The 25,238-nt window shown below is 43.1% G+C and overlaps 1 protein-coding gene across 2 annotated transcripts; it reads left to right on the top strand.

The window, feature by feature from the left end:
* The first annotated feature begins 1,627 nt into the window (after positions 1–1,627).
* CMTM6 (CKLF like MARVEL transmembrane domain containing 6) lies at positions 1,628–24,974 on the top strand. 2 transcript variants are annotated; one of them, XM_007505223.2, is made up of 5 exons: positions 1,628–1,724; positions 2,066–2,276; positions 16,647–16,823; positions 19,137–19,235; positions 21,707–24,974. In XM_007505223.2, exons 2-5 carry the CDS (start codon positions 2,157–2,159, stop codon positions 21,839–21,841), a joined length of 531 nt encoding a protein of 176 aa, XP_007505285.1. In that variant the 5' UTR covers positions 1,628–1,724; positions 2,066–2,156; the 3' UTR covers positions 21,842–24,974. The 2 variants fall into 2 exon arrangements, with proteins under 2 accessions (XP_007505285.1, XP_007505284.2); XM_007505222.3 differs by having other exon boundaries at positions 1,631–1,724; positions 1,999–2,276.
* The last annotated feature ends 264 nt before the right edge of the window (positions 24,975–25,238 follow it).

Raw genomic sequence — 25,238 nt, 5'->3', positions numbered from 1 at the left:
CCAAGAGCTGAGGGAGATCCACCAAGAGCAGCTGAAGAGAATGAAAAGCCAACTGAGACCTTCTGAAGGCATTACCAGTTTCCATTCCACAATGGCGGCTAATCAGAGGCTGTGGTTCAGTATATGGTCCCAACTACAGCATTATACACATTATAAATAGATCCATCTCTATCTCTCATTGCTTCCCAATCTCTCCAAAGTACCTCCAGTCCATATCATCATGGTTCTCTTGGAAGCAAGTTCCCTGTATTTGCATCAGTCAAGCATGCTTGTGTCATCTTGTGCATAAGCCCTGTTAGCTTACCAGATTTCATTCATTCATTCATTCATTCATTCATTCATTCATTCATTCACTTACTTATATTCAAGCAGTCTATCCAAAGAACTAGCAGCTTGGCATTCTAAAGAACTCTGAGAGGCAGAAAGCTGAGAATGAGAAGGATCAGCTGGATAGGACAAACCAGGAGTAAACAGTGTCATGGAAGCCAGGGGGTGTCAAAAATGATGAAGACTGAGAAAAGTGCATCCTATTTACATAGATAAGAGGAAGTTGGGATCCTTGGGGAAAGAGTGGGAGTGTGAGGCATCAATTGCCAAATCAGAAGGAACTGGGAAATAAGTGAGTGGGGGCAAAATTACAAACTATCATTTCTTAAAAAAATTTTAAAAGATATTTTATTTTCCCAATACATGTACATAACAGTTTTTAAACGGTTTCCCAAAATTATAAGGCCCAAATTGTCTCCCTTTCCTTCCCTTCCTAGAGATGGTAAGCAATTTGATCTGGTTATATAAGCATTTTTATGCAAAATATATTTCCAGATTGGTCCTTGTGGTTAAAAGATAATCGTAAAAACCAAATTTAAAATACAAATCCAAAGTGAAAAATCGGCTGCTTTGATCTCTATTCTGACTCCACCAGTTCTTTCCCTGGAGGTGGACAGCATTCTGTCTGTTTGTAAAGGACTAGTGCCTCCTCTTCCACAGAGCCCAATGAATAAGATTTCAAAGCACCTTATTAGATTTTGAGCTCTACCTTTGTAAACTCCCGAGAGTCAAAGATCTGTATTTTATTTGCTGGATTTTAGTTGTATTTTATTTGCTGAATGCTTGTTTTTGTATCCACAGAGCTTACACATAGTTCTTCACTCAATATAGTCATTTGATTAATATCTGCGGGTTTGAATAGAATAGAAGAAAAGGGAAGGGATCAGAACGCTAAGAGAAAGTATGTTCCTTCTCAGTCTCAGTTTGCCTATCTGTAAGATGGGACATTTGGACTGGAAGTTCTCCAAGGTCCTTTCTGGCGCTCTTCTTAGATAGGGGGATCCCCTTAAAAGATGGATGGGATACGGTAGGGGGACAGGAAAGGAGAGGCAAAGGGGTGACAGGAGGGACTTTCATAGGGTTTCTCCGTCCGGATTCACTTCCAACTGATTCCCTTAAGGGAACTTCGGAAGCTTCACATTCCAACACTCCAGGACAGCCTCCGGCCAGGACCCTACTCCCCGCAAGGTGGGAGGGGAGGGGGTTGCTAAGGATCTGTGGGCCGGGCCCCGGGGGCAGGCTGGGGGCGGGGCTTGAGCGAGGAGGCGGAGCCTTAGGCCAGCGCCCAGGGAAAGGGTGGGGGATGGGCGTGGCCTGAATGCTTGGGCGTGGTCTGTGGGCCACGGGATGGGAGAGGACTGGGGTTCCGAGGCCTGTGGGGCATTGGGGCAGTAAGGGTAAGGAGTGGGCGGGCTCTCCAGGGAGTCAGGTGATGAGGGGAGAAGCGAGAGGATGGAGCGCTGTGGGATGGGAGAGGAATAGGGGTCTCCGGCATTGGCAGAGGAGGGGATAGAGAGAAGGGAAAGGGGCTGGGCCTTCAAATTATGGGAAAGGGACACGCCCCTGGACAGACCGGGGCGTGGTCAAGGGGCGTGTCTTCAGATAGGGTGGGCCTTTAGGACGGGTGGGTGGGACCCGCCCTCCCGGAAGTGACGTGTGCCCCTCTTCCAGTCTTCGTTGGCGCGAGTCAGGTCTTGGTTCACATCTGCGGCTCTCCCTCTTCTCTTTGGCCGAGAAGCTCCGGCTCCTCCAACTCGGGCTCGCAGCTTCTTCATCGTCCCACCTCGTCCTCGACCGCTCCCTCCGTCCTTGCCGCTGCCGCCGCCGGCATGGATAACAGGGAGGTGTACAGATCCACCACAGAGGCGCAACCGGGCCCTACAAGCGGCCTCAACTGCTCCTTGGCCCGGCCCAGTCGGATCCGGGGCCCCCTCAAGCTGGCTGAGCTGGTGAGCCGCCGCTCCCCATCTCCCCACTACGGCCCCTCTCCGCTTCCTCTTAGGGCCTCCTCCCACCCCCAGCCTGCTTGCCGTTTCTTTCCTCTCCTCCGCCTCCACCGTCCTCCTCTGCTTCCTGGAGAACCCCACCTAGATTCACTCCCACCCCCGCCGCGAGGGCCTTTTAAGGAAGTGACCCACTCCCCAACACCTCACCCCCCTCGCTTGCGCCTAGAAGGAAGTGTCAGGCTTCGGAAGAGACTTGGGGGGGAAGTAGGATCCGAGGAGCGTAGGTTCGACCTGGAGGGAGCTTCTGGGGGTCTCTAGGCCAACTCCTTCATCTTAGAGGCGGGGAAAGGGTCAGAGGGCCGCAGGGAACCTTGAGGCATCCGAAGCCCAGGCTCTGAACACTCCATTAGGCCGAGGAAGCCCTTTTACATCCGTGAAAAGGGGGTGGATTCGATCGCCTTCGAGCAGTTTCCCGGGTCTGTGGTGGGGAATGGGGCCTCTGAGCCTCCTTGTACCTGGCCAAGAACTGGCTCGTTTCCCCCCCTCTGGTCCTCCAGCCCCTGGCTTGTCTTGGGAGCTGAGCAGGCGTTCCCTCCTTCACTGTGGGGTGAGAAGGCGCCCACACTACACTTGTTGACCCAAGAGCTGAAGATCCGGTTGGGTATGTTGAAGAAGGGCCAGGATGAAGGAGAGTTGGGTTATTTCCCCTCCCTTTAGCCCACCTCACTCGATCGAGTAGGTGTGTCCTGACACTAGAAAACTTCCTAGGAACTTGGGGCTTTTCCCTAGCTCCCATTTTCTGCCTCTCTTGTCTGTGAGGGCGTTTTTCTTCCTTCATCGTAAATGGGATGATACCACACGTCCCAGATTCTAGGAATCTGACATTTTAACTAGTGTCTTTTTAATTGTGTAATTGTTGATTTGTAGTCTTTGGACCTCAAAACTTCATCAAACTTTATAACAATAACTGACATTTATATAAAGCTCTAAAGTTTCCGTTTAATCCACAGTGAATTTTGAGCTTTGAAAACTTCCTGCTCGGTGATGTTGGCCCTCCAGATTTCAGTATTTGGATCTTTGAGGAAATTTCGGCTCAGAATTTGCCCATAGTTACACAGCTAGTTTGTATCTGACTTTGAATGGGTGAGATTTTAATTCAGATTCCATCTCGCAGATCTAAAGATTAATGCAGGAATTGGGACCATACATTTAAAAATGAAATAGTTCTTTTCAAGAAGATCTTTTATGAAAAACAGCTTGTGCCTAGATGGGTGTGTTTGTTATGTATCCATAGGGAAGGGCTGGCAGCTGGGTATATCAGGAAAGGCCTCATGTAAGAAGGGGCACTTGAGTCAAGCTTTGAAAGAGGCCCTTAGGGTTGGATTTCAGATGTAGAGAAGGTAAGGAGAGAGAACCATCTAGGCTTGGGCCTGTGGTTGTTTTGTTTAGAGGTAATGAATGAGAAGGAATTACTTTATAAAAACTCTGGATAGATAGACTAGAGCCAGGTGGTGAATGCTAAGTAGGAGTTGGTATTTGATCTTCAAAGCAATAGGAAGCCATTAGAGCTTCTTGAGCCTGGGAGTGAAGATCAGATGCATATGTAAGATAACTTGAAAAGGGAAGAGAGGGGGCAGCCAGATGACTCAGTGGATTGGGAGCCAGGCCTGGAGACAGGAGGTCCTGGGTTCAAATTTGGACTTAAAACACTTCCTAGCTATGTTACCCTGGGCACGTGACTTGACCCCCATTGCCTAGCCCCTACCACTCTACTGCCTTGGAACCAATACACAGTATTGATCCTAAGACTGATGGTTAGGGTTTAAATGGGGTGGGGTGAGGAGAGAAGAAAGGAAGTTAGGAGACTAGTAACATTTTGTAGTGGAAGTGGAGGGAGGGTTGAGGAGGGCTTGAATCTAGGCAAACTTTTTACTAGAGATGGGAGTGCCCGGCCTCAGCCTCCCTCCACCCCCACCCCCCTCAGATCGAATGCCCACCCCTTAGCTCACACAGGGGAGGGAGAAAGCACTCTTATTGGGCTTCTAGGCAGAGAGGTGGGTGATGTAAAAAATTGTTGTCAGGCATGGTGGAGAGGAGGAAGGGAGCAGCTCTGAGTCCCTGTGCCTTTCTAGTAAGGAACTGAGGGGGAAGAGCGGCCAAGTGCCCACAGAGTGCTTGCTCTACATGCTATCTTTGGCACCTGTGCCATAAGTTCACCATCATTGGCCTAGATCCTCTAGATTTGAAACCTACTTTTTAATTTCTTATCTTCTTGCCTAATTGAATTCATGTCCTCTTTTTAAATAACACCCTCCTTCTGATTGCTTCAGAAGTGGAGAACAAAACTATTTCATATTAATTGATTTACAAACCAAACAACTGAGGCTTTGTCATCTTTAAAAACCAGACATAACCAGCAATTTTTGATAGTCATTTACCTTTTTTGGCCCTGTTTTGGTTTTGAAATAGTTGTCTACATTTCCTTTATGGGTGCCAACAGGAGCTAGGCTAGAATTTTTCAGGTCTCTCCCTCTTGCTCTCTCAAGTAAAAAACATAGTTGCTCTTAACTTTGGAAGGATGTAATTTGTTTCACTTTCTTTTTTCTCATATAATTTGTGTGTGTGATTTTGCTTTGTCCTTGGTGTTTTTATAACATTATATCATTTTCTCTAAGTAAGAATTGTAAGAGAACCACAGAAGTCTCGGCTGTGTTACATTTATTTATAAAGGAATGGAATCTGTGAGACCTGACCTGACAAATCCGTAGCACTGCAGAGTTTACCCAGAGAAGATTGGACTCCTAACATGGATTAGAAGATGAATGTTTCATGTTCACCTGGAATTAAATCTAGCATGGCTCTCGCTTTTCATCTTGGGGCTGTTCCAGTTACTGATGACATTTCAAAAAGTTTGATGTCTGGTTTGTCTGTCTGCTTAACTACCAAATATTTTTTCTCTGCCTGGTGAACAGCCCTTATACAAGAATTTTAAAAAGGGGGTGGGGAAAGCAATCTAGCAAAAATTTGCCAAGAGGTCACCTCAGGCTGTTAGTATGTTCCACATTCGCATCTACATCCAGATTTGTGCCTCTGCAAAGAGAGGGCCTCTGCTCCAAAACACTTATGTGCTGTTTGTGGGTGCTTTGCTTACCTTCCCTGAGCTCACTGAGCTCTGTTCTCCCCAGTTCTAAGTCCATGACCCTCTTTTTCTATGTCAGTGGCTACTAATAGGGCAAGTATATGGTGTTGAGGACCAGGGAGTCAGGAAGTTTTGAGTTCAAATCCAGCCTTAGGCCATAACTGTGTGACCATGGGCAAGTCATTTTACCCTTGCTTCAGTTTCCTCATCTGTCAAATGGGGATAATAATAGAACCTACCTCCTAGAGAGGTAAAGCTCAAATGAAATATTTGTAAAGTGCTCTCTAAACCTTAAAGAGAGAGCTTCTAGAAGTTCTTGGTGGTTTAGTAATTTCAGTCATGTCTTGCTTAATACCCCATTTGGGGTTTTCTTGACAAAGATACTGAAGTGGTTTGCCATTTCCTTTTCTAACTCTAGAAGTTGAGGAAACTGAGGCCAAAAGGGTTGAGTGGCTTGCTCATGGTCACACAGCTAATAAGGGTCTGAGGCTTGATTTGAACTCTTGAACTTTTCTGATTCCAGGCCCAGCATTCTCTCTACTGTACCATCTGGCTGCCTCATGTAAATTCTAGGTATTACTAATTATTAGTAGTATAGATACAGAGAGCTGAAGGCTTGAAAACAAGTCAGTAAGCAAAGAAGGGGAAAGAAGAGTTCGGCAGGTGCGATGATCCCCAAGGCAAGCTAGAAAGTGGCAGCCTGCCTCTTGGCCCTTTTCCCCTGGAATGGCGCCTCATAGGCCACCTCTCATAGGCAGCTCTTTCCTCACGAGATTGGGTCTCCAAATGTAATCAGCCTCTGCAACATCAATTTCAGTCAATTAGTTTGGCCCAGAGACGTCGGCCGGGCAGATATGGGACTTCTTAAGAGGAGGTTTGGGTTTGGGTTTGGTGGAGGAGAGAGGGCACTTGCAGTCGGATTTGCAGCCTACTTGGTAGAAGCCAATGAATGAGTTATAGTGCATTGAGCCCCAGATCTATGATGCACTTGTCAACAGACTCCGCATTGTGATTATGGTGTCAGTTGAGTGTCCTGGTGTTTGCACACTGCTGTCATTGTGGTGACTGCCCAGCTAAGCTGCTTGCTCTAGGATTCTCCAGTGATATCACTTTATTAACTGAGAAGCAATGCTGCTATTCTTCTTCTTTTTTAACCCTAATTTTTTGCCAGGCAAAAGGAGTTAAGTGACTTGCCCTGGGTCACACAGCTAGAAAGTGTCAGAGGTCCGATTAGGCCTGGCTCTATCCACTGAGCCACTTAGCTTCTTCTGATCCAATGCTGCTGTTATTCAATGCCAAGAAACAAGTAAATTAGACTTTTTAACAAGAGCTTAATATTAAATAGTTGTCTTATTACTCCTGCTGTTTTTACTTGAGAATGGGCTTACCCCAATGTGAAGTACTATATTTAATGTTAGTGACACTGCCTTATATTTTAATAACTGGGACAAATAGGTTTTGAGGAGATGGTTAGCATGGTCATTGGCATTTAGGGATGGTGACCATATATTGAACCCCTCTTCTTCTGGCCGAAAACATTTACTTTATTTTACTTCATGGATCGTAGTTTTAGAAATGCAAGTTAGATGAGATCGTCACCTGTTTCCCCCTTCCCTCAGTTGCCTTGCTCTTTGCTCACTAGGAATCTTTTCCAAACCCTCTTATGTACCTGCAACTGGTCTGTTGCTCTGATCCACCTTTCAAACTACTGCTGGGGCACTTGTCCAACACTTGGACTGTGATTGGCTTTTCTTTACTCCCATCTTTCAGAGTTCCCATCGCCAACAGACTACAGGACAAATTTGAGAGCCTGGCATTCAGGGCCTACTTTGGTTTACTTGCAGCCCACTTCCTTTATATACTCTTGCTTCTGGCCAACTGGACTATTCTTGCATCAGTCATCAGGATTCTACTATCTGTGCAGGTGATCCCAGATTTGTCTCCTAACCCTTATCTCAAACTGGGGGGCCCACAGCATGGCAAACTCGGCAAGTCCAAAACAGAACTTGGAGCTTTCCTCCTCAGGCCCTCTATTTCTTGTCAAGGCCACTCAGTGGCCAGGGTGGTTTTTCTGATAGACCCAAGTTCTCTTTCCTATCTTTCTGGTCTTTGTAGTTGTTGCTCCCTTCTATGAACCTTTGACGCCAGCTTTAATATCCAACTTGCAATTCCATTTCCTGTCTCTGGGCCCCACCCCTCTCCAGCTCCTAGTTTCCCTGGTTTCCTTCCAGGCTCTGTTCACATCTCACCTTCAAGAGACTTTTCCTGTTCACCCCGTCCCAAATTGCTAGTGCCTTCCCCTGCTGCCCTACCCTTCCTGCCATCTGTTCTGTATGTATCTGGGGGCAAAGACTGTTTGTCTTTCTTCTTGTCCCCCGGGGCTTAGCGTAGAGCTTGTCATCTACTTTCCCTGTCTTTGGGCTTTTGGCCACCAGTGGGTACCAGATGGCAAGTGCAGGCTCCCATCTTCATCTATGAAAGTTCTTTCAAGAACCAGTTTTTACAAACCAAACCAAGATTAGAAGGAAATCAACAAACTTGGAAAATATTTTTATAGCGGATTTCTCTGATAAAGATCTCTTTTCCCAAATAAATAGAGAACAGAGTAAAATTTATAAGAATATAAGTCATTCCTCAATTGATAAATGGTCAAAGGATATTCAGATGAAGAAATCAAAGCTCTCAATATTCAAGGCTCAGTTTAGTTTCCATCTCTTCCATGAACTTTTCCTGGCCTCACTTCCCTTTTCTCTCTGACATTGGGATGTGGCTAAGGATTTCTCATAGTGCTTTGCCCTGACCTCTCTTGTGCCTTGGGCCTAGTCATTTGGGTGTATACCTCTTCCTCCCATTGGAGAAGTAGAATTTGTGTCATGTCTGGCATTTGTCCCTTGCGACTATAAAGATCATAAAAAAGAATTTTAATCAGATGGCTTTTAGACTGTAGTAGAACAAGCATTGGGCTAGAAGGAGCTCTGATTGTGGCTCTGCTGCTAGCAAAGTTGTTTTTGTTGCTTTCAAGCACCAGGCTGGGAGGCTACTAGAGTTGTTCTCTTGAAGGTCATTAGTGATGACCTAATTTCTGGGGAAATGCCCTGGTCTTAAGAGGAACTTCATAAGCGTGGATTCAGTTGGGGAATGTTGGGCAAAAGCTCTTGACCTTTCTTGGCCTCAGTTCTTCATTTGTAAAATGGAGGCTGAACTAGATAAAATTTCTTAAGATCCCTCTTAGCTTAAAAAAATAATTTAACAAACCCATTCTTAGAATTATAGAGCTAGGCCCTTACAAATAAAGGTAATAAAATGTTCATATTTATAGAGTACCTAGAGACTGGCATATTATATCATTTGATGCTTACATCAACATTAGGAGGTGGGTGCTACTAGCATCATTTTCCAGAAGGGCACTGAGACTCAAAAGTGGCTGCCCAGAGCCAACCAGTTAGTAAGGAAGGCAGAATTTGAATGCATATCATCCTGATACTTAGTCTACTGTCTTGTCCCCAAAATTTATTGTTAATTGGAACCTGTGTTCTAGTCTTTAAAAGTATTTTATTTAAAATGTTTTTTACAAAGTTGATATGGAATTTCAATGTTTTTATATCTCATTCATTTAATTTCTGAATCTATCTCTTCCCTTTCCCAGTTAACCAAACTTTGTGACAGAACTTTTTAAAAATTGGAAGTTCAGCCAAAGCCAGCCAGCCCCTAGACTAAGGCCTCCACTGTCTTCAGTAAAGTAAGGGGGGCAAAGACATTTCCAACTCTTCTCCATCTTCTGGCTTGAACATTATTTAACCCAGTTTTAACATAGAAATCTCACAGGAATTGAATTGGGAGAAAGTAGGTGTTTGAGTGTTTGTGCATGTGAGCTTGTGCCCATGACTGACACAACTTGTATCAGTCTTAAAAAAGGAGGGGCAGAGATGGTCTCATTATTTCATTGTATTCCCAGGTGATTCCAGGGAGCCACACTGGAAGCTGGTTGTGGAGATGCCTGATTTCTTTGTTGGCATGTAATCACCAGTTTTTGTTGCTATCAAGCACCAGGCTGGGAGGCCACTTGAGTTGTTCTCTTGAAGGTCATTAGTGATGGTCTATTTTCTGGGAAAATGCCCTGATCTTTCCTTTCAGCAAGGCCTTTTGGATCTTTTTTAGCTTGTTTTTCTTTTTGTAACTTTTTGTTTCTCCTTGCTTTCCCACTATCTCTCCCCTGGCACTTTCTCCCAGAGAACCATCTTTTAGAAGGAAGAAGAAAGAGAAGCCTTTGTGAAACTATCCCACCTCCCAAAGAGCCAGTGAGCTTTGTGCATTCACTGCCTTTGGTTTCAATCATTTGTTGTTTCCATTTAGATTATTAAAGCCACTGTGTGTATTTTTTTTTATTGGTTCAGATTACTCTACTTTGTACCAGTTCATGGAAGTCTTTCCACTTTTCTCTATATTCTGAGGGCATAGTATTGCATTGTTGTACATCACCATTTGCTTAACCATTCCCTAGTCAATGGCCATATACTGTGTTTCCAGTTCTTCATTGCCCCTAAAAAAGAACAGAGGGCTACTATAAATATTGGTGTATGTGTACCCTTTATTTATTGTTGACCTTTTTGGGTTACGTACCTAGCAATGGAACCTTTGGGCCAAAGAGTATTTGTTTGCATCAGATTTCTGGGATATTTGAAGCTATTGACTATTCAGTCTTCTTGGAAATTGTTTCATTTTTGGTTCTAGAACAGTGATGGCAAACCTATGGCATGGGTGCCAAAGATGGGACTTGGGTGGAGTCGCTTCCCTTCCCCTCTCCATCTTCTGATGACATTTTTTACATCCCTTGCCCTTCTGCCCAGCAACCAACAGTAGTGCACAGGGGTAAGGTGGGTGGCTCACAGGCAGCAGAGCCGGAGGGGAGCTGAGCATTCAGGCCACTCCCTTCCCCCTCTCTACATTCACTGAGGATGTTTTTCACCTTGCCTGCTCCTGTCCAGCAGCCCAATGGGAGTGCTTTCTCCCTCCTGTGTGGGGTAAGGGTGGGGGCAGGGCTCACTCCACACTCAATGGGGGGAAGGGGCATGGAACTTTGGGGATGGGCCCCAGCACTCATCTCTAAAAGGTTCACCATCACTGTTCTAGAAGTTCCTCTCTCATTAACTTTTCCTTCTTTGGCCCTTTGGCTAACTCTTCCCATTCCTTAATTGACTATGTTTCCTGCAAGCCTTTTGTTCTCTAGTTGGTTCTATATGAGATCTGTTCTCCTTTTCCTCTGATGACTTCCTGTGGCTACTGATGTCATATTCTGAAACCTTCATCTCTTTTTGAACCTCCCAGCTTTTTAGACCCATATTTTTTTCTCTGGTACTTCCACTTGGATCCTTTTTTCAACATATGTTTATTCCAGATACTGCACAAAGTGCTATGGGACACATGATGATGGGATGGGATACAAATCTGTGTTCTGGGAACTTTAAATCTCCTGGGGAACATAGGGGTATACTGTCAACTTAAATTTCAGTATCCAAAACAAATGTAATTTTCCCCCTATTTTTAGTTTTGCCTGTGAAACCACCATTTTAACAATTTTCTAGGTAAGAAACCTTGGAACTATTTTGGATATTCCAAAAAGATAGTTTTAAAGGGAAGGACCTAGATGAATGGGAAAATGAAAAAAGCCCAACTAGGAACTTCCCAGGGCCAGTTTATTGAGGGTAGGAAAATGATAAATAAGGTCCTAAATATACACAACTCTAACTCTTCCCACCAATCTATGCTCCCCCTTTCAGGGTTTGCTCTTCTGGTTTTCTCAAGCCCTTCCTATTCACTCCCTGATCTAGACCCCAAAAAGCTCTCTGACTACTTATATACTATAGATTGTCTTTAAAAAGACTCACAGATATACCGAGTCCTTACCCAAAGCCTGGAGTTGGCTTCCCAGGTAAAATCAAAGTCCCAGGTGAGAAAACCCTTGGGTTTACCTTAAACAAGCTGTTTCTCACAGGTTGATCTCTGTACTTCAGGGAAAGGCAGGTCTACCCAGGAATTTCCTAATCTTTCCACAAGATTAGTCTTTTCCTAGTGGATGCCAGAACAAAGATCCTCCTTACCAGCTCAGAGCCAGCTCAGGAGAGACCATTAAACCCATTAAACTCCCAACAGACTCCTCCCCTTCCAGAATCTTCTTCCAGGGTTTGTTCTAAATTCTCTCCCTTTCCTCTTAAAGACAATCTTTACTTTTTCTCTATCCCTTATCACTTATCCTATGTAACTTTTCCCAGGTCCTGTTATTCATTATTTTAAAAATATCTTGGGATTCCCTTTCTCACTCCATTTTTCCTAGCTGCACTCAGTTCAGATCTTTGATGCCTCCCTATGAAATGACTTCTGATTAGTTCCAAGTAGCTGAACTCTCTTAAGGATCTCCTTCCAGTCTATTTTCTGCCTGGCTATTCGTCAGGCCTTTCATAGTCATCCTGTTCTGGACCCTACTTTATCAGTGCCTTCCCAAAATGTTTCCAGAACTCCAGTAGTTTCAGAAGAAGTAACAACTGAGTTGAGGCTTACAAGGGCCTGAGGTTTGGGCTTAATTATGTATGTAGCAGGAAACCAGCTGACACTCAGGAATCCTCTGTGAAGAGACTGTTGGATGACACTGGAGCCAAAACAGAACAAAGTGTAACACTGGACTAAATTGAGGAAGATGATTGACTGAGCAACATCCTCTGACATGCCGTCAGCTAAGCCTTAGAGGGGTTCAAATTCAGCCTGAGACAGTTCTTAACTCCGTGTAACTCTACTCTGGGTAATCTTCATCTGCCTCAGTTTCTTCAGTAGCCTTATAGGGATAATAATAGCTCATGCTTCCCAGGGTTTTTCTAATGTAATAATATTTGTAAAGCCCTTAGCCCATGTTCCTGGCACATAGTAGGCACTTACTGAATGCTTGTTTCCTTTCTGCTTTCTGTACCGCTTTGATCATATGGAGTGCATAGATTGACCCCATATCTGGGGTGAACTTTTCCATGGCTGTTGTTCTACTCTTCCCCATTTCCAGCGGGCAGCACCATAAGATTGATGTCAATTCCAGAGTTTGGAAGGTGGAGGATTCTTGAGAGAGAAACTGAAAGTAAATCTAGGCCCTCTTCCCTCTCACTGCATCCTGTCACACCCAGAGTACAAACATCTCTCCATCCAAGTGACTACTTCTCCAGACCACATTTCAGCTACGTTGTGCCATTAAATTGTCTACAGAAGCCCTACTTGAGGCACAGGTGGTAGTCTGGGTTCTCAAGCAGTCTCCGGAGAGGCCAGCTGGCAGGTTTTACTACAAAGTGGAGCCCTTCCAAGTATGGTCCCCCCCAGCCACACTCTTTTGAGGGCTGTGTCTTACTGGTCACCAGGTGATGAACTATTTTTAGTCACTGGAAAGAGATAAGAGTTGTAATTTGCATTTGTTGGGAGTAGCTCTATTGTTGAAACCAGCTTTTTGAAGTATGAATTTATGGACTAACTTGGAAATTATTTCAGTTTAAAAAACTGTTAACCAGTTTCAGACAACTTGAGTCAGGGATCAGCTTTTGTAAGGCATTGGGAAGTTCATAAATTGGGAAGTTCTCATATCTATGCAAATTATAGGCCCTCCAGTTCAGGCTTATCTAAATGAATTGATCATTTTTACCTGGAGAATTCTCTAGTTAGCCAAATCCAGACCCACCCTTCCCAACCTAGTTTTTTGTGCAGAAATTTCCAGCCTCCTGCTACCCTGAGGCTAAGCTATGCAGTCTGTTGGGTTCTTTGATTTTTAGTCATATGGTATAGATAATGCCTTCCCTGGGACCCCTTAATGAAAGATATCACCAGCTTTTCTTTCTACTCCTAGGATGCTTATATCCCTTCTTTGTTATTCACTTTTCCTCCCTACTTTATGCAGGAATATGTGAATAGGCCTGGTTTTGGATCTTTCCTTTTCATCTTTTGTTTAGATCATTTTAATCTCTTTCTCTTTAGATAAAATCCCTGTGGATCCCTACTAGTCCTGCTCCCATTCAGTTCTTTCAAAAACATTTAAACTGTCCATAATTAGCTCTGAATGCCTGGCTTCACTTTTCTTTAAATGCAAGCCCAGCTATTTTGTAAGGCTGTGCTTCCTGGAAAGGTAGTGAAAGAAATAAGCTATAAAGAAGTCTGGGGTCCTATTTGTGGGGGGCCGAGAATCTTAGGGCCATGAAGTGTTGCTTCTGCTCTTTATGGTAGAGCTAGGAACAAAAGGTAAAGTATGCCAGCTTACGGAATGTCAACATTTTTCTAAGGTCCCTTGGCCTACTGGGTCATCAGGGTTTTTGAAGGCTTCTGTCCTTTTTCCCTAAGGCATCTCTATGCATATGACTCACAAATCCACCTGGCAATCAAACATTAAATTACAAAAGAAATCCTCTCTGCCTTCCTGGAACTTAAATTCTATTGGGAGAAGATAACATGTACACCAGACAGCTTACACAAGGTCTTTTGTCGGGAGGGAGCTGCAAGTAGCTAGAGGATCACAAAATGGTTTATGGTTTACATCCTTCATTTCTCCCCTGAGCCCTGTGCCTAGATAACCAACTGCTTGCTAGACCACATTTCTACCTCTTCTGTAGATGAGTCAAACTCCAAAACATGGATCTCACTTCCAAACTTCCTTGTCTCTGCTGAGGGTGCTAATCTGCTTCCTGGCATCCAGGTTCACAACCTCAGAATCATTCTTGACCCTCTCTACCCGCCTCCCCCCCTCCTAATATCTCCTCAGTTGCCAAGACTTGGCTTCTTGGTGGCCCAGTGGACCGAGCACTGGGGCCAAAAACACTTTTTAGCTTTGTGATCTTAAGTTGTTTTCTGGGGTTTTTGTGTTTATTGATACTATCCAGGAGTTTCTAAAATGATCTTTTGTCATTTTTTATGGCTCAGTAGTCTGTGACATTTACATTACACAATGATGAGCACCACTCTATATTTTAATCCTGTCCCTTTTTTCCTCGCCTTTTAACCCCTCTCTTCAAAATCATGAAATTTGTTTTGCTTGGGACTGTTCCTCCCTGGTATTTTCCTCCCTCTTACTCCTTTTCCCACCCTGCTTATTTCCTTGTTGAGTTCAGCATATCTTATCCCTCACCACAGTGTGTGTACATGTGTATTTATTCCTCCTTTGTATCCGTTTCAGATAAAAGGCTCCTTTGCATGTTCCCCCCACTTTAGAGTCCCCCATCTGTTTGTGTCCTCTTAGGAGAAACAGCATGATGTAAACCCCCTCCCCCCATTTCTCCTTTCTACACTCACACATTCTTTTTACCCTCCCTTCTCTTGAGCCCTCAGAACAGAACCAGTCCATCCCCATGCCATCTGTTTTCCTTCTGTTGCTCTCTCTGCCTTTTAAAGACATTAGAAGTCTGAAGGGACACTTTGCTTTGCCACTTTGGGATGTTAGGGCTGCGTGTATCTCCATACAGCCCCTTTGAATTGTTCTTCTTTACCTTTCCAGGTTTCTCTTGGCTCTTGTGTTGGTGTTTGAAGGTTTCTGTGCATCAGGAATCCTTGAAAAACCATTCAGGCTTCCCATAAAGATCATTTTTTCTCTCTGTAGGATTGTACTCAGCTTTGCAAGACAAGTTGTTCTTGGTTGTAACTTAATGTATCTTATCTTGCCTTTTGGAATGTTGAATCCAAGAGCTGTCCTTTATAGGAGAAGCTACCAGGTCTTATGTGATCTGAACAGTGATTTCTTGGACACTCAGACTGTTTCACTTTGTATCATTTCAGGTTTTTTTCCCCTTTGACATGAAAGTCCTGGATTTGGCTGTGATATTCCTGAGGTTTCCTTTTGAGGTTTCTTTTAGGGATCATCAATAGATTCCCTTCACCTTTCCCTGAAATTCTAATTGGTTGGGCACTTTTCATTTATGATTTCTTGAAGCCTAGTGTCCAGGCTTTTTTTTGAATCAGATTTTCAGGGAGCCCAGTGATTCTTAAGTTATCTCTTGCTTTCCAGGTTCTCAAACTGACTGACTCCCTGTACACAACATTCCTTCTTCTGCTTCTGGGTCCTCTCCACTTGGAATGCCCACCTTTCTTATTTTGACTTCATAGAATCTCTAATTTCCTTCGCAAGCTGTTGGTGTTCTCTTGTGAAATTTCTTGGTCATGATTGGTCCATAGCTATGTCATGGGCTTCCCTCAGCTGTTTGAGGGTGGAGACTGGTAGGTTTCTGTTTGTTTTTTGCTTTGGTTTGCTGGCCCAGGAAGGAGAGGGTGGTATTATTTAAATTGTATTTGAGGAGGAGCCCAGTTTTTTTCTTTTGAACTATTGTCATTCATAATGAATATGATGTAAGATAGAAAGGGGTTTCCCCTGGTGAAGACTGGGGACTGAGCTGGGTGGGGGAAATTCACATTCACACCGAACACTAATGATCATAGCAGAATTTTTTTTTTCATTTTACAGTGGAATGGGGAAGAAAAACTGCTTGGTACAGAGAAAAGAATCTGATATTAGGCGTTAGGTGTTTTAATTCAGTAGTCAGGTTTTGAAACTTGAGATAGATAACACTGGAATTACAGTCACTGAAGAGTAAAAGAAGCACATTTACAAAACTTTCTGCAGTTTGTGATGTAAGGGAAGTGATGGGCAAGTCCAGAGAAGACTCAAGGTGGGATTTGGAAGAGGGAAACCCCCTGAAGCAGGTGGCTTTTTGTTTGTTTTCTATTCCAGGCAACCTAGGACACCTCTGCTAAGCTCATCTAAGTTCTGAACTAGTTTAGGAGACCTAGTTTGTACCTGCAAATGGGAGGAATTGAGTACTGGATGAGCTCCTGGAAGGCCAGGACCTTAGTATGTATGGTCATTGTTTAGCACTGTGCCTAGCACATAGTAGGCACTTACCTTGGGGGTGTCCTGATGATTATGGGCTTTGTTTTTCCCCTCATAAATGCATTCTTTTGTGTTGCCAGGACCTTTGCATTTGGGATCACTTGTAGGAGCCAGAAAAATCTTTGAAGAGGTCAAGTGAAATTTTTCCTTAAGCTCCTTTCAGGCAGTGCTTGTGCCAGCGCCACATAAATGTGACCCGTGTCACCTTCTGTTCTGCTGAGCATGGTGTTCCCTGAATCGGTCTTTTGGATAATTGAGGGCACTGCAGCCCTTGGGCTTTAAATAAAAGTCTTGGTTTCCCAACAATTCAGCTCTTTTCATTGTCTCCTCCCCCATTTTGCAGGGGCTGTCTCTGGTGGCTTTTGTCTGTGAAGAGGTCGTGCCCCGCTGCACGCGGTGTTCAGGCCTCTACTTTTTCGAGTTCGTCAGTTGCAGCGCCTTCCTCCTGAGCCTCCTGTTGGTGGTCGTCTTCTGTACCTGTTTGTTTGACAAAATGGACAAAGACAAAGTGGCTAAGGCGGTGAGAGCTCTTGGGTCATCTTGGGGCCTGCACAGAGGGACAACCTGGCAAAGATGGTTCCCTAATTAGGGGGTCTTTGTGGTTTGATTAATAAGGGACGTTTAGCAGTGAGCCAGACAGTCACTAGATATTGTTCCAAAACAGTTATCCCTTACTAACATTTCCTCTGCTGGGAAGAATGCTAGGAGGAAGATATACTTTGAGGGCAGCCTAGGGTTTAAGATGAAAAAGAAAGCAATAGATGTTAAGACAGGGCTTGTACTCATTCATATTTTTATATTAAGCTACTAAATTCAGAAGGAAATTAGAATTATTGCCTTCAGGACTTTTATAGGAGTTTGTGGGTCCTGTAGAAACCTGGCTGTATTCTGTATGTGGCTGACACTTTAAAGACATTCCCTAAAAAGGAACCTTCCTTAAACGTGGAGTCCCAGAATTCCTCCTCAATGGATTGGAATGTTTTAAGTTGTCTAAATAGTTCTGGTCCATCGGCCTTCAGAATTGGGATCCTTTGGGATCCTTTGAGGCCATGTTTTTGGAAAGGAGAAAGTCACAGCACCACCCTAGGACACGGCACTCACCACTTTGGGAAGGACAACCTAGGTCATATGAAAAGGTAAGATGGCGGCCCTCTCGGAAGAAAAGGTGTTTGATAGGCTTTGTTTTCGGTGTCTCTGCCAAGAAGTCTTGCTTAGAGATGCAGCTCTGGATAATACACTTGACAGGGGGATTTGGCATCTTAGATGTTGGCTTAGATACTAGCTGTCCCTGCCAGGGTCTAAATGAGCAAAGGGAGAAAAGCTGGTTCAAGTTGATGGGCAGTGCTGGGGCCTCTTCCTAGGCTAGAGGGTGCAGCAGCAAAGCCTGGAGGTTTTTTGGGCTGCAGCTCACCCTTAAGCAGATTAATGCAGCTAGATAGCTGATGCTTTGCCCCAAAAGTTACTTTTTTGAAGCCAGAGTAAATAGTGCACAGGAAGATTGAATTTCCTCTTGAACAGAATTGTATGTTTTAGATGTTAGGCCATTGGGGAGTTACTTTGGAAAACGAAGTATTAAAAGGAAAAGGTGGTTTATTAAAGGTGGGAGATCAGCAGATTTGAAAGCATACTCTAGCTGGGTAAATGGATGAAATAGACACAGATAATCTGGAATTTCTGTTTTAGCATATTTGAAGACAGCATACTGCATTAGTCAAAATAGAGGTGGTTCCTCACCCAGTCTGGCTTGAATTAAAAAAAAAAAACACCACCACCCAGTACAGTTAAATTTTTTTTTTTAAACAAGGGGGATTAAGTGAATTGCCCAGGGTTACACAGCTAGAAACTGTTTGAGGCCAGATTTGAACCCAGGACCTCATGTGTCTAGGCCTGGTTTAATTGCATTTTTTATTAAGAAAATAACCAAAATGATGGGGCTTGGCAAAGATGTTTTAAATGAAGAGAGAATTTTTTATAAGGTCATTAAATTTGGAAGAAGTCTTGTAACCTGTTCATTTTACAGAACAGGAAAGTAAAGACCACAAAGTCAAGTTGTTTTCTCAAATCACAAGGGTGATTATTATACTTAGTTTCAAAATTAGAACTCACATCCTTGGATTTGGAATCCAGTGGATCATTTTTCAGTGATCTCCCCCCACCCTCCCACCCACATACATATATATATGTGTGTGTGTGTGTTTTTTTCCTTTCAGAGATTTCATGGTAGAGAGGTGGCTGTAGTTGAGTCAATGTAATACCATAGCAGAAATGAGTGAAGAGCTCATGAAAACTCATGAATAGAATCATTTCAGTGATTCCAAAAGACAGCCCATCAAACTGTCTCATGTGATCTTGGGAGTGTAGACCACCCAAGAGTTTCGTATGTTGAGTTTATCATCTACTTGGGAAAAAAGACTGGCTGCATGTAATAGAGTCTTGGATTCCTGCACCATCTTTTTCTGTTCTACTTCATCTATGGAAATGCCTATGTGGTTGGTATTTATTAAATCTAGAATAAGAATAATTTTTATAAAGATTGCTGATCTTCCAAAAGGTGCTGGGCACCCATGGGTGGGTGATAATTCCCCTTTGCCTGGAGCTACTTTATCTTCCTACCTGGAGAGAAGTATGGCAAGAAGGCGAGTCTCTATTGAATAAAACTGATCTAAAAACTGAGTAAGGCTAAGTACGGAGAGCCTGAAGACTGAATCATTCTTTGCAAAGAGGAAACACTTGCTCCACTCTGTGGGGCTGGTTTCTTGTTAAAGACAAATATTCAACTTGAGTTTTCAAAATGTTCACCTTGGTCCCTTTCCCTTTTGCTGTGAACTTCCAGGACCTCTTTATCACTTTGATAACTGGAATTGCACTTTTGATAGCATCAATAGTCTTTTTTCACACCACTGATCGGACCAAACCTGAAATTGCTGCAATTGTAAGTATATGTATTTTCTCCCTTGTATTCTTGTCTCACAATGAACTCATATCCTAATTATTTTGGTTTTAATTTAGAAGTAGAAGGAATTAAAACAATTCTTAGGAGTCATTTGGCCCAACTACCTGTCAATAAATCTGAGGGAAGTAGATGAATATTTCAAGAAATTCAAATTGCCCAGATGAACAGAAAAGGAAATAGAGTACTTATTTTAGAAGTTATTTCATCTCCTGAATTCCTACAACTAGCTTTTTAAACCATCTAGTAACAGATTGAAAGGACAGTCCATCCTTTGCCTTTCTTTCCTGGACTGTGTGATGACCCACATAGAGTTTAGGGACATGCTGAGCCAGATCCTGCTGTTCTGCTTGGGATGGTGGCCTGTTTCCTCTGGTTTTGAGGGCTGTCAAAAACAGGCCTCATGGAGGTGGTTTGGTCATTTCGTTTTTCTCTTCTCCCATTGAATCCTTTGCATCCTTGAGGTCTTGTTGCTGCCTGGCTCCTCCTCAGCCAATTTGCCTTCTTTGCCCCCATTCCCAAGCACTGCTGGGGGCTGGGTGGATCCTTTCCTCCAACAGCCCCCCCCCCCATCCTCCCCCCAGTGATTTGCTGACCCACTGCTCTTAAATTCTCTGCTATCTTCAAACTCCCTCCTCCCTCTTAGCAGAAAACTCTGCCTTCCTGCTCTGGCTGCTATCAATCTCAATTTTCTCTCCCCTCAAAACTTCTTCAAACCTGATCCATCCTTTTGCTCCCAGAAGAAGAGGCAGCTCTCTGTCTACCCTGAACATCACAGCTTCTATGTCTTGCTCCATCGTGAGTTTTTTTAATAATCCAAATGAAACTACTTGACCAGTATAACTAGGGGCTGAAGGAATACCAACGTGGGAGGGGCTCGTTATTTTATCTGGTTTTGGAGACAGTTTTGAGTAAAGAGCTGGCAGGGAAAGATTGTTTTCCTTTCATGACAAAGACTAGGTTGACAAGCCTGAAAATTCAAGCCACCTCTTCACTGACTGCAAATGTTTGGATGCACCGAGCCCAAAAGGCCTGCAGCACTTTACTGTCTGTTTTCCTGGTTTCATTTTCTGTTCTGTATAAAATTCTGGTTGTTAGACTTTATCTTTTTTTTTTTTGAACCTGACCTTCTATCTTAGAATCAGTACTGTGTATTGGTTCCAAGGCAGAAGAGCGATAAAGTCTAGGTAATGGGGTTAAGTGACTTGCCCAGAGTCACAAAGCTGGGAAGTATCTGGGGTCAGATTTGAACCTAGAACCTCCTGTCTCTGGGTCTGGCTCTCAACTCACTGAGCCACCCTGCTGCCCCCTAGACTTTCCTTTGTTACTTATTATTGGAATTTGGGGCACAGAAATAAACTGAATTGCTCATGCTCTCACTCAGACAAGGAGGCTAGGTCTTTTTCCATAGTTTAACCTGAGATTTATTTGTTTACATTTTCCCAAGAAAACACATTTTGATTTTTGACACTTCTCACGGAATAAATAGGTTGAATTTCTTGCCCTCCATTCTTTCATTCCCTCTCACCTAGTTCCTAAGTGAAAGGTATAACAGCAGGGAAATTTGAAAGTGAAGAATTTTTGTGAATAACCTGGTTTGAGAGAATTTAATATTTCTAGAAGATTGCCCCAGGAACCTCATGTAGTTGGTGTCTTTATGTTCCAGTGTCATTGTGGAGTGAAAATTCACTCTAAATCAGGTGTTCATCACTTACTGAAGAGCTTGTGGATAGATTTCAGGGGTTTAATAGCTTAGGGAGGGGAAAAAATTTCTCTCTTTTTACTGTAAAACTCACTGAAATTTAATATTTCCTTCTCCTAAAATGGATCCATAGACCTGATTCAGCAGGGTCCCTGATATTAAAAAAAAAGGTAATGAGTATCTTTGAATTGAAGTTCTAAACAGGGACATTTTTTTATTCTTGGATCTTCTTTTCTTTTCAAAGCACAACCTTGGGGGCCCTCAAAGATCTCTCTTTGCAGTCTGTTTCTTGCTTAGCTCTTTGTGTCCTCCTCAAGAGCCCTGCTTGGGGTCCTGAAAAGCCAGAGGTGATCCTGGCAGTGACAAGACAATTTTCAATGTGAAATAAAAACAGTCTGGTGTTTTGTTTACAGAAGTAATGAATTGCTGTGTTTGTTCGGGTGGTTCATTAGTGCAGGGGGGAGGACACTGGACAGAAAATCAGGAAGACACCAGTTCACGTTCTTTGTTGGCAACTTGCCAGCTTTATGAGCCTTGGCAAGTCTTATGACTTCTGGCCTTAGTTTCCTTACCTGTAGAATGAGATGAAAATATCCTCCACCTCTGATGGTTGTTATGAAGGTTAAATGAGATAATCATGAGGCACTTTGCAGGTTTCAAAGTGTTCTGTAAGTGCTATTATTTTGTAGTTCTTAGTCATCATTGAGGCATCTGACTGGATTCAAATTAACTTTCTCTCTTTACTTTCTAGGTATTTGGAATTTTAGCAAGCATTATGTTCTTAATCGATTTTGTTGTGCTGATGGTCGAAAAATATCTGAAGTCCAAGACAAGGAAATCTGAAAACGCCAAAGCATCAGAAGTTACCAAGCCACTGAATGCTTAGGCAAATGGCTAGAGGAGGCAGGGACAAGAGGGCCAAGAAGCCACGGAGGAAGTGCTTATAAACGATGGCGTTTTACTCTACTCTCTGTAGATTAGCTTCTTTTGTCCACTCACTTCTGGGGAGTTTGGGGTTGGGGAGGCTGAGGAGACATCCAGTTTAGCTAGCACTTTCACCAAAGGGCTGTCCACATTGCCTTCTTTCCAACTACTACTAAAGTGTGTGCCTTAATGAAGACATTTTGTTTTTACTATTTTTTCTTTAAAATCATCAAGTGATGAATGTTTCTATAAGACCACGACAGGACCCTTGTCTAGGTTGGCTTCCAGATAGCATTGTGGGTTTTTATAAATGGGATGAAATGTTCTTATTGTCACTTGAGCTTGTGGAATTAATTTGCTTACTTGAAATTTTGGGGGAGATTTAAAAAAAAGAAAAACTAACCTACAAATTGAATGACTAAATTGTATCTTAATTGAATAATATTATTTAACATATTTAAAAAGGAAAAAGTTTCAACTTTATAGATCCAAGAGTCTCACCTCTTCTCATTGAGTATCAATCTTGGTGTGATTGTCGCTCAGCCATGAAGCAAAATAGTCATTCTTCTCCACCCCACTACCTTGGAGGGTCTTTGGCTAATCTGCTGTAAATGATTTTCTGATTGATGCTAGGTTTGTATGCATAGTTTTAAATACAGTGACAACCCCTAGTCCATAATATAGTTTGGATGTCTTAATTACATAGCAAGTAGGACACTGGCTCCCAGATCGTTACTTGTTGACTTGGGAAATGAAAATGTGGGTAGAAATCGGGAGAAGGAAGAGCATTTCTCACTTGTATGCAAGAAGAGACATTTGCTGCCTCTTCCCTTGATGTCAGAAAGGGGGTGCTCACTGTTACCTGGAAAGCTGCAGTTGTGATATAATATTTTAGGGTTGGCATTGTTGGGCTCCCAGGTGCGCCATCCAGCCACTGTTCTTTGCCTTCTTTGAGTGTCTGCCTCATTCGCTTGTTTGTATTGAACACAATGTTCCCAATCTTTCCTGACTACTGAAAATCTTGATTTTGAAAGTTGTTGGGATGTGCAAACTGGAGCAGGGAACTTTGGATGTCCCCTTTGGAGGGACATTCCAGGTGAAGAAACTCCCTCCAGCAAAGCTGCCATTCCTCTGGTCCTAGAGAACTGCCTAGAGGACAGAGTCTAAGTGATTGACCTAGAGTCACACAGCTGTTGTGTCAGAGACAGGACTTGAACTCGAGCCTCCCTAGTTTGAGGCTAGCTTTCACCATGGCTTCCTTTTTGGGCACAAATACTGTGTTGTTTCTAACCTGATAGAATAGAGGACCAAGTGTCTATGGGTGTGTGGGTGAGGGGGGAGGCTGGGGAAGAATATACTGTTTTGCTAGCCCTTCTCAAGGGATGGACCAGGCAGTCTGTTTTCTTCTTCCTGCTGGGCTGCCTTCTCTCCACCAGTGAGTATAGGATAAAACTTCCCTTGTTTAGAACATGGGTCCAAGACTCTCATTCTGACTAGGTATTCTCTACCTTGTTTGAGTTATAGATGGTGCATTTTGAGCAGAAGATTGTATTGTGCTATGAGACAGGGCAATGCGCCTATGAAATATCCTGGAACATCCATAATACTGCTTGTTGTAATGACTTTCCATTCAATTTAATCTTGAATATAAAAATGGATTTTTCTTAATTCTTATAGATTACTTTGTGGCCTCTGTATCAGTGCTAGAATGAGTTTAGCCTTTACTACTGATGACTCAGCTCCTCACTGTTGCCTTAGGAATTGGTATTTCGCTGTGAAAAAGAGGTGAAGGAACCTGCAGTGTTCTGCCTGCTCATGTGTCTGCCCCGCCCAGTCACAGTCTTCATCCCACCCCATCCCCACACACACCTGTTTGCTCCTCCATGGACTTTCGGTCCTGGGCTCGGTGCTGCCTGTTCTTTCCCAAAGTTTCCTAACTGATGGATGGCCCACTGAGATCAAAGCACCCTAAGCCTTATTTCTCGGGCATCTTCGGTCCCGTCAAGACAGAGGTTGTTTGGTCACCAGATGAGACGTGGCTTTTGAGCAGCATAAAGCTGGGAACTGAAACTGAAAATGGGACCTGATCAGACCAGTTTGGAAACTCCCTTTGGGATGTGTGAGAATGGAGACACATAGACATTTTGAGGCCAGGTTAGAAGTTAAATCGGCTCAAGCTTCCAAGTGTGCTTGAAAGTCCAGAGTGTGTGCACTGACCTCTGTTGTCTCTAGTAGAGAATTCCAAGCTCTTTAAGCTTGAGAATGTGGTTTCTTCTGAGGGAGATCAAGTAACTGGACTGTGGACTGTCTATACTAACTCAGTGTTCTAGGTCTTGGCAGAACTCTTGTTGGCAACTTTATCTTTGAAACATCTAGTTGTGGCTTGTTTAGTAACATAATTTATCTCTTTAGGAAAGGAATGGGGGAGTGGGAGGTTTAGGAATCTCTCTTTTGCACTTTTAAGCTTAAACCACTACTTTCCTGATGACTTTGTGTTCCCTGAGATATCTGGGTTTGGCTGTTCTATGAGGTTGAGGCCACAGGTATGCAGATGAAATGGACTTCATTTTCATCTTCATTGACTTGAGTGGTCAGAATTGTTTCTTTTACAAATTTATGGATTGGACCCTTTATTTGTAAATCTTACAAAATTCCAAGCTGCTATATATTGAAGAAATAGTTAATGGGGGGAAAAGCTATCTTAAAAAACTATCAGAGATTCAGAGCAAAATTAGAAACTTGAATATTAATGTCCTTTAATGAAAAATCTATTAAAAGGCTCTTTTACGTTGTTAAATTTTCAACTTTTGCTGATGTAATTAATTCTCTTTGCTTTCTGTTTAATTTTAATTTTCATTGGTTCTTCAGAAATCATAGAGAGAAATTTTTTTTAATATGAAAGGGTTCATAGTTGAATATGTTGTTTGTATTTGGGTATGTCTCTTTTAATGTTATTTGCAACCTGCCTTTTGTATATATGTTACTTTTTAAACCTGTGGCCTTTTTATCTGCCTTGTTTTTGTGGTGCTTTTTATAAAACAAATGGTAAAATTTTGTAATCCTGTTTTTGAATAAATTCATTTTACTAAACTCGTCATAGATATTCAGTGTCTCATTTTCCAGAGAAGATGAAGTCATCACTCAGGACCTTTGGTTTGAATCAGCATTTCTGAGCCCCCTACCCAGAGCACTGGGTTGGACATCATGGGAGAGCACTGACTCCGCCATCCTAAGACCTTTCCATTGTCCTGGGAACACAAGGAAACATATGAGCACTTTTAAGAAGTCACATGAAAAATGCAAATGAACAATAGCTCATTGAACTCATTTCAGAAATCCAGGTTCTCTTGCCTTTGTGT

The sequence above is a fragment of the Monodelphis domestica genome, chromosome 5 (assembly GCF_027887165.1).
Source record: "Monodelphis domestica isolate mMonDom1 chromosome 5, mMonDom1.pri, whole genome shotgun sequence".
Lineage (NCBI taxonomy): Eukaryota > Metazoa > Chordata > Mammalia > Didelphimorphia > Didelphidae > Monodelphis > Monodelphis domestica.
Note: the sequence above shows the minus strand (reverse complement) of the source record. Positions and strands in the feature narration are given on the sequence as shown.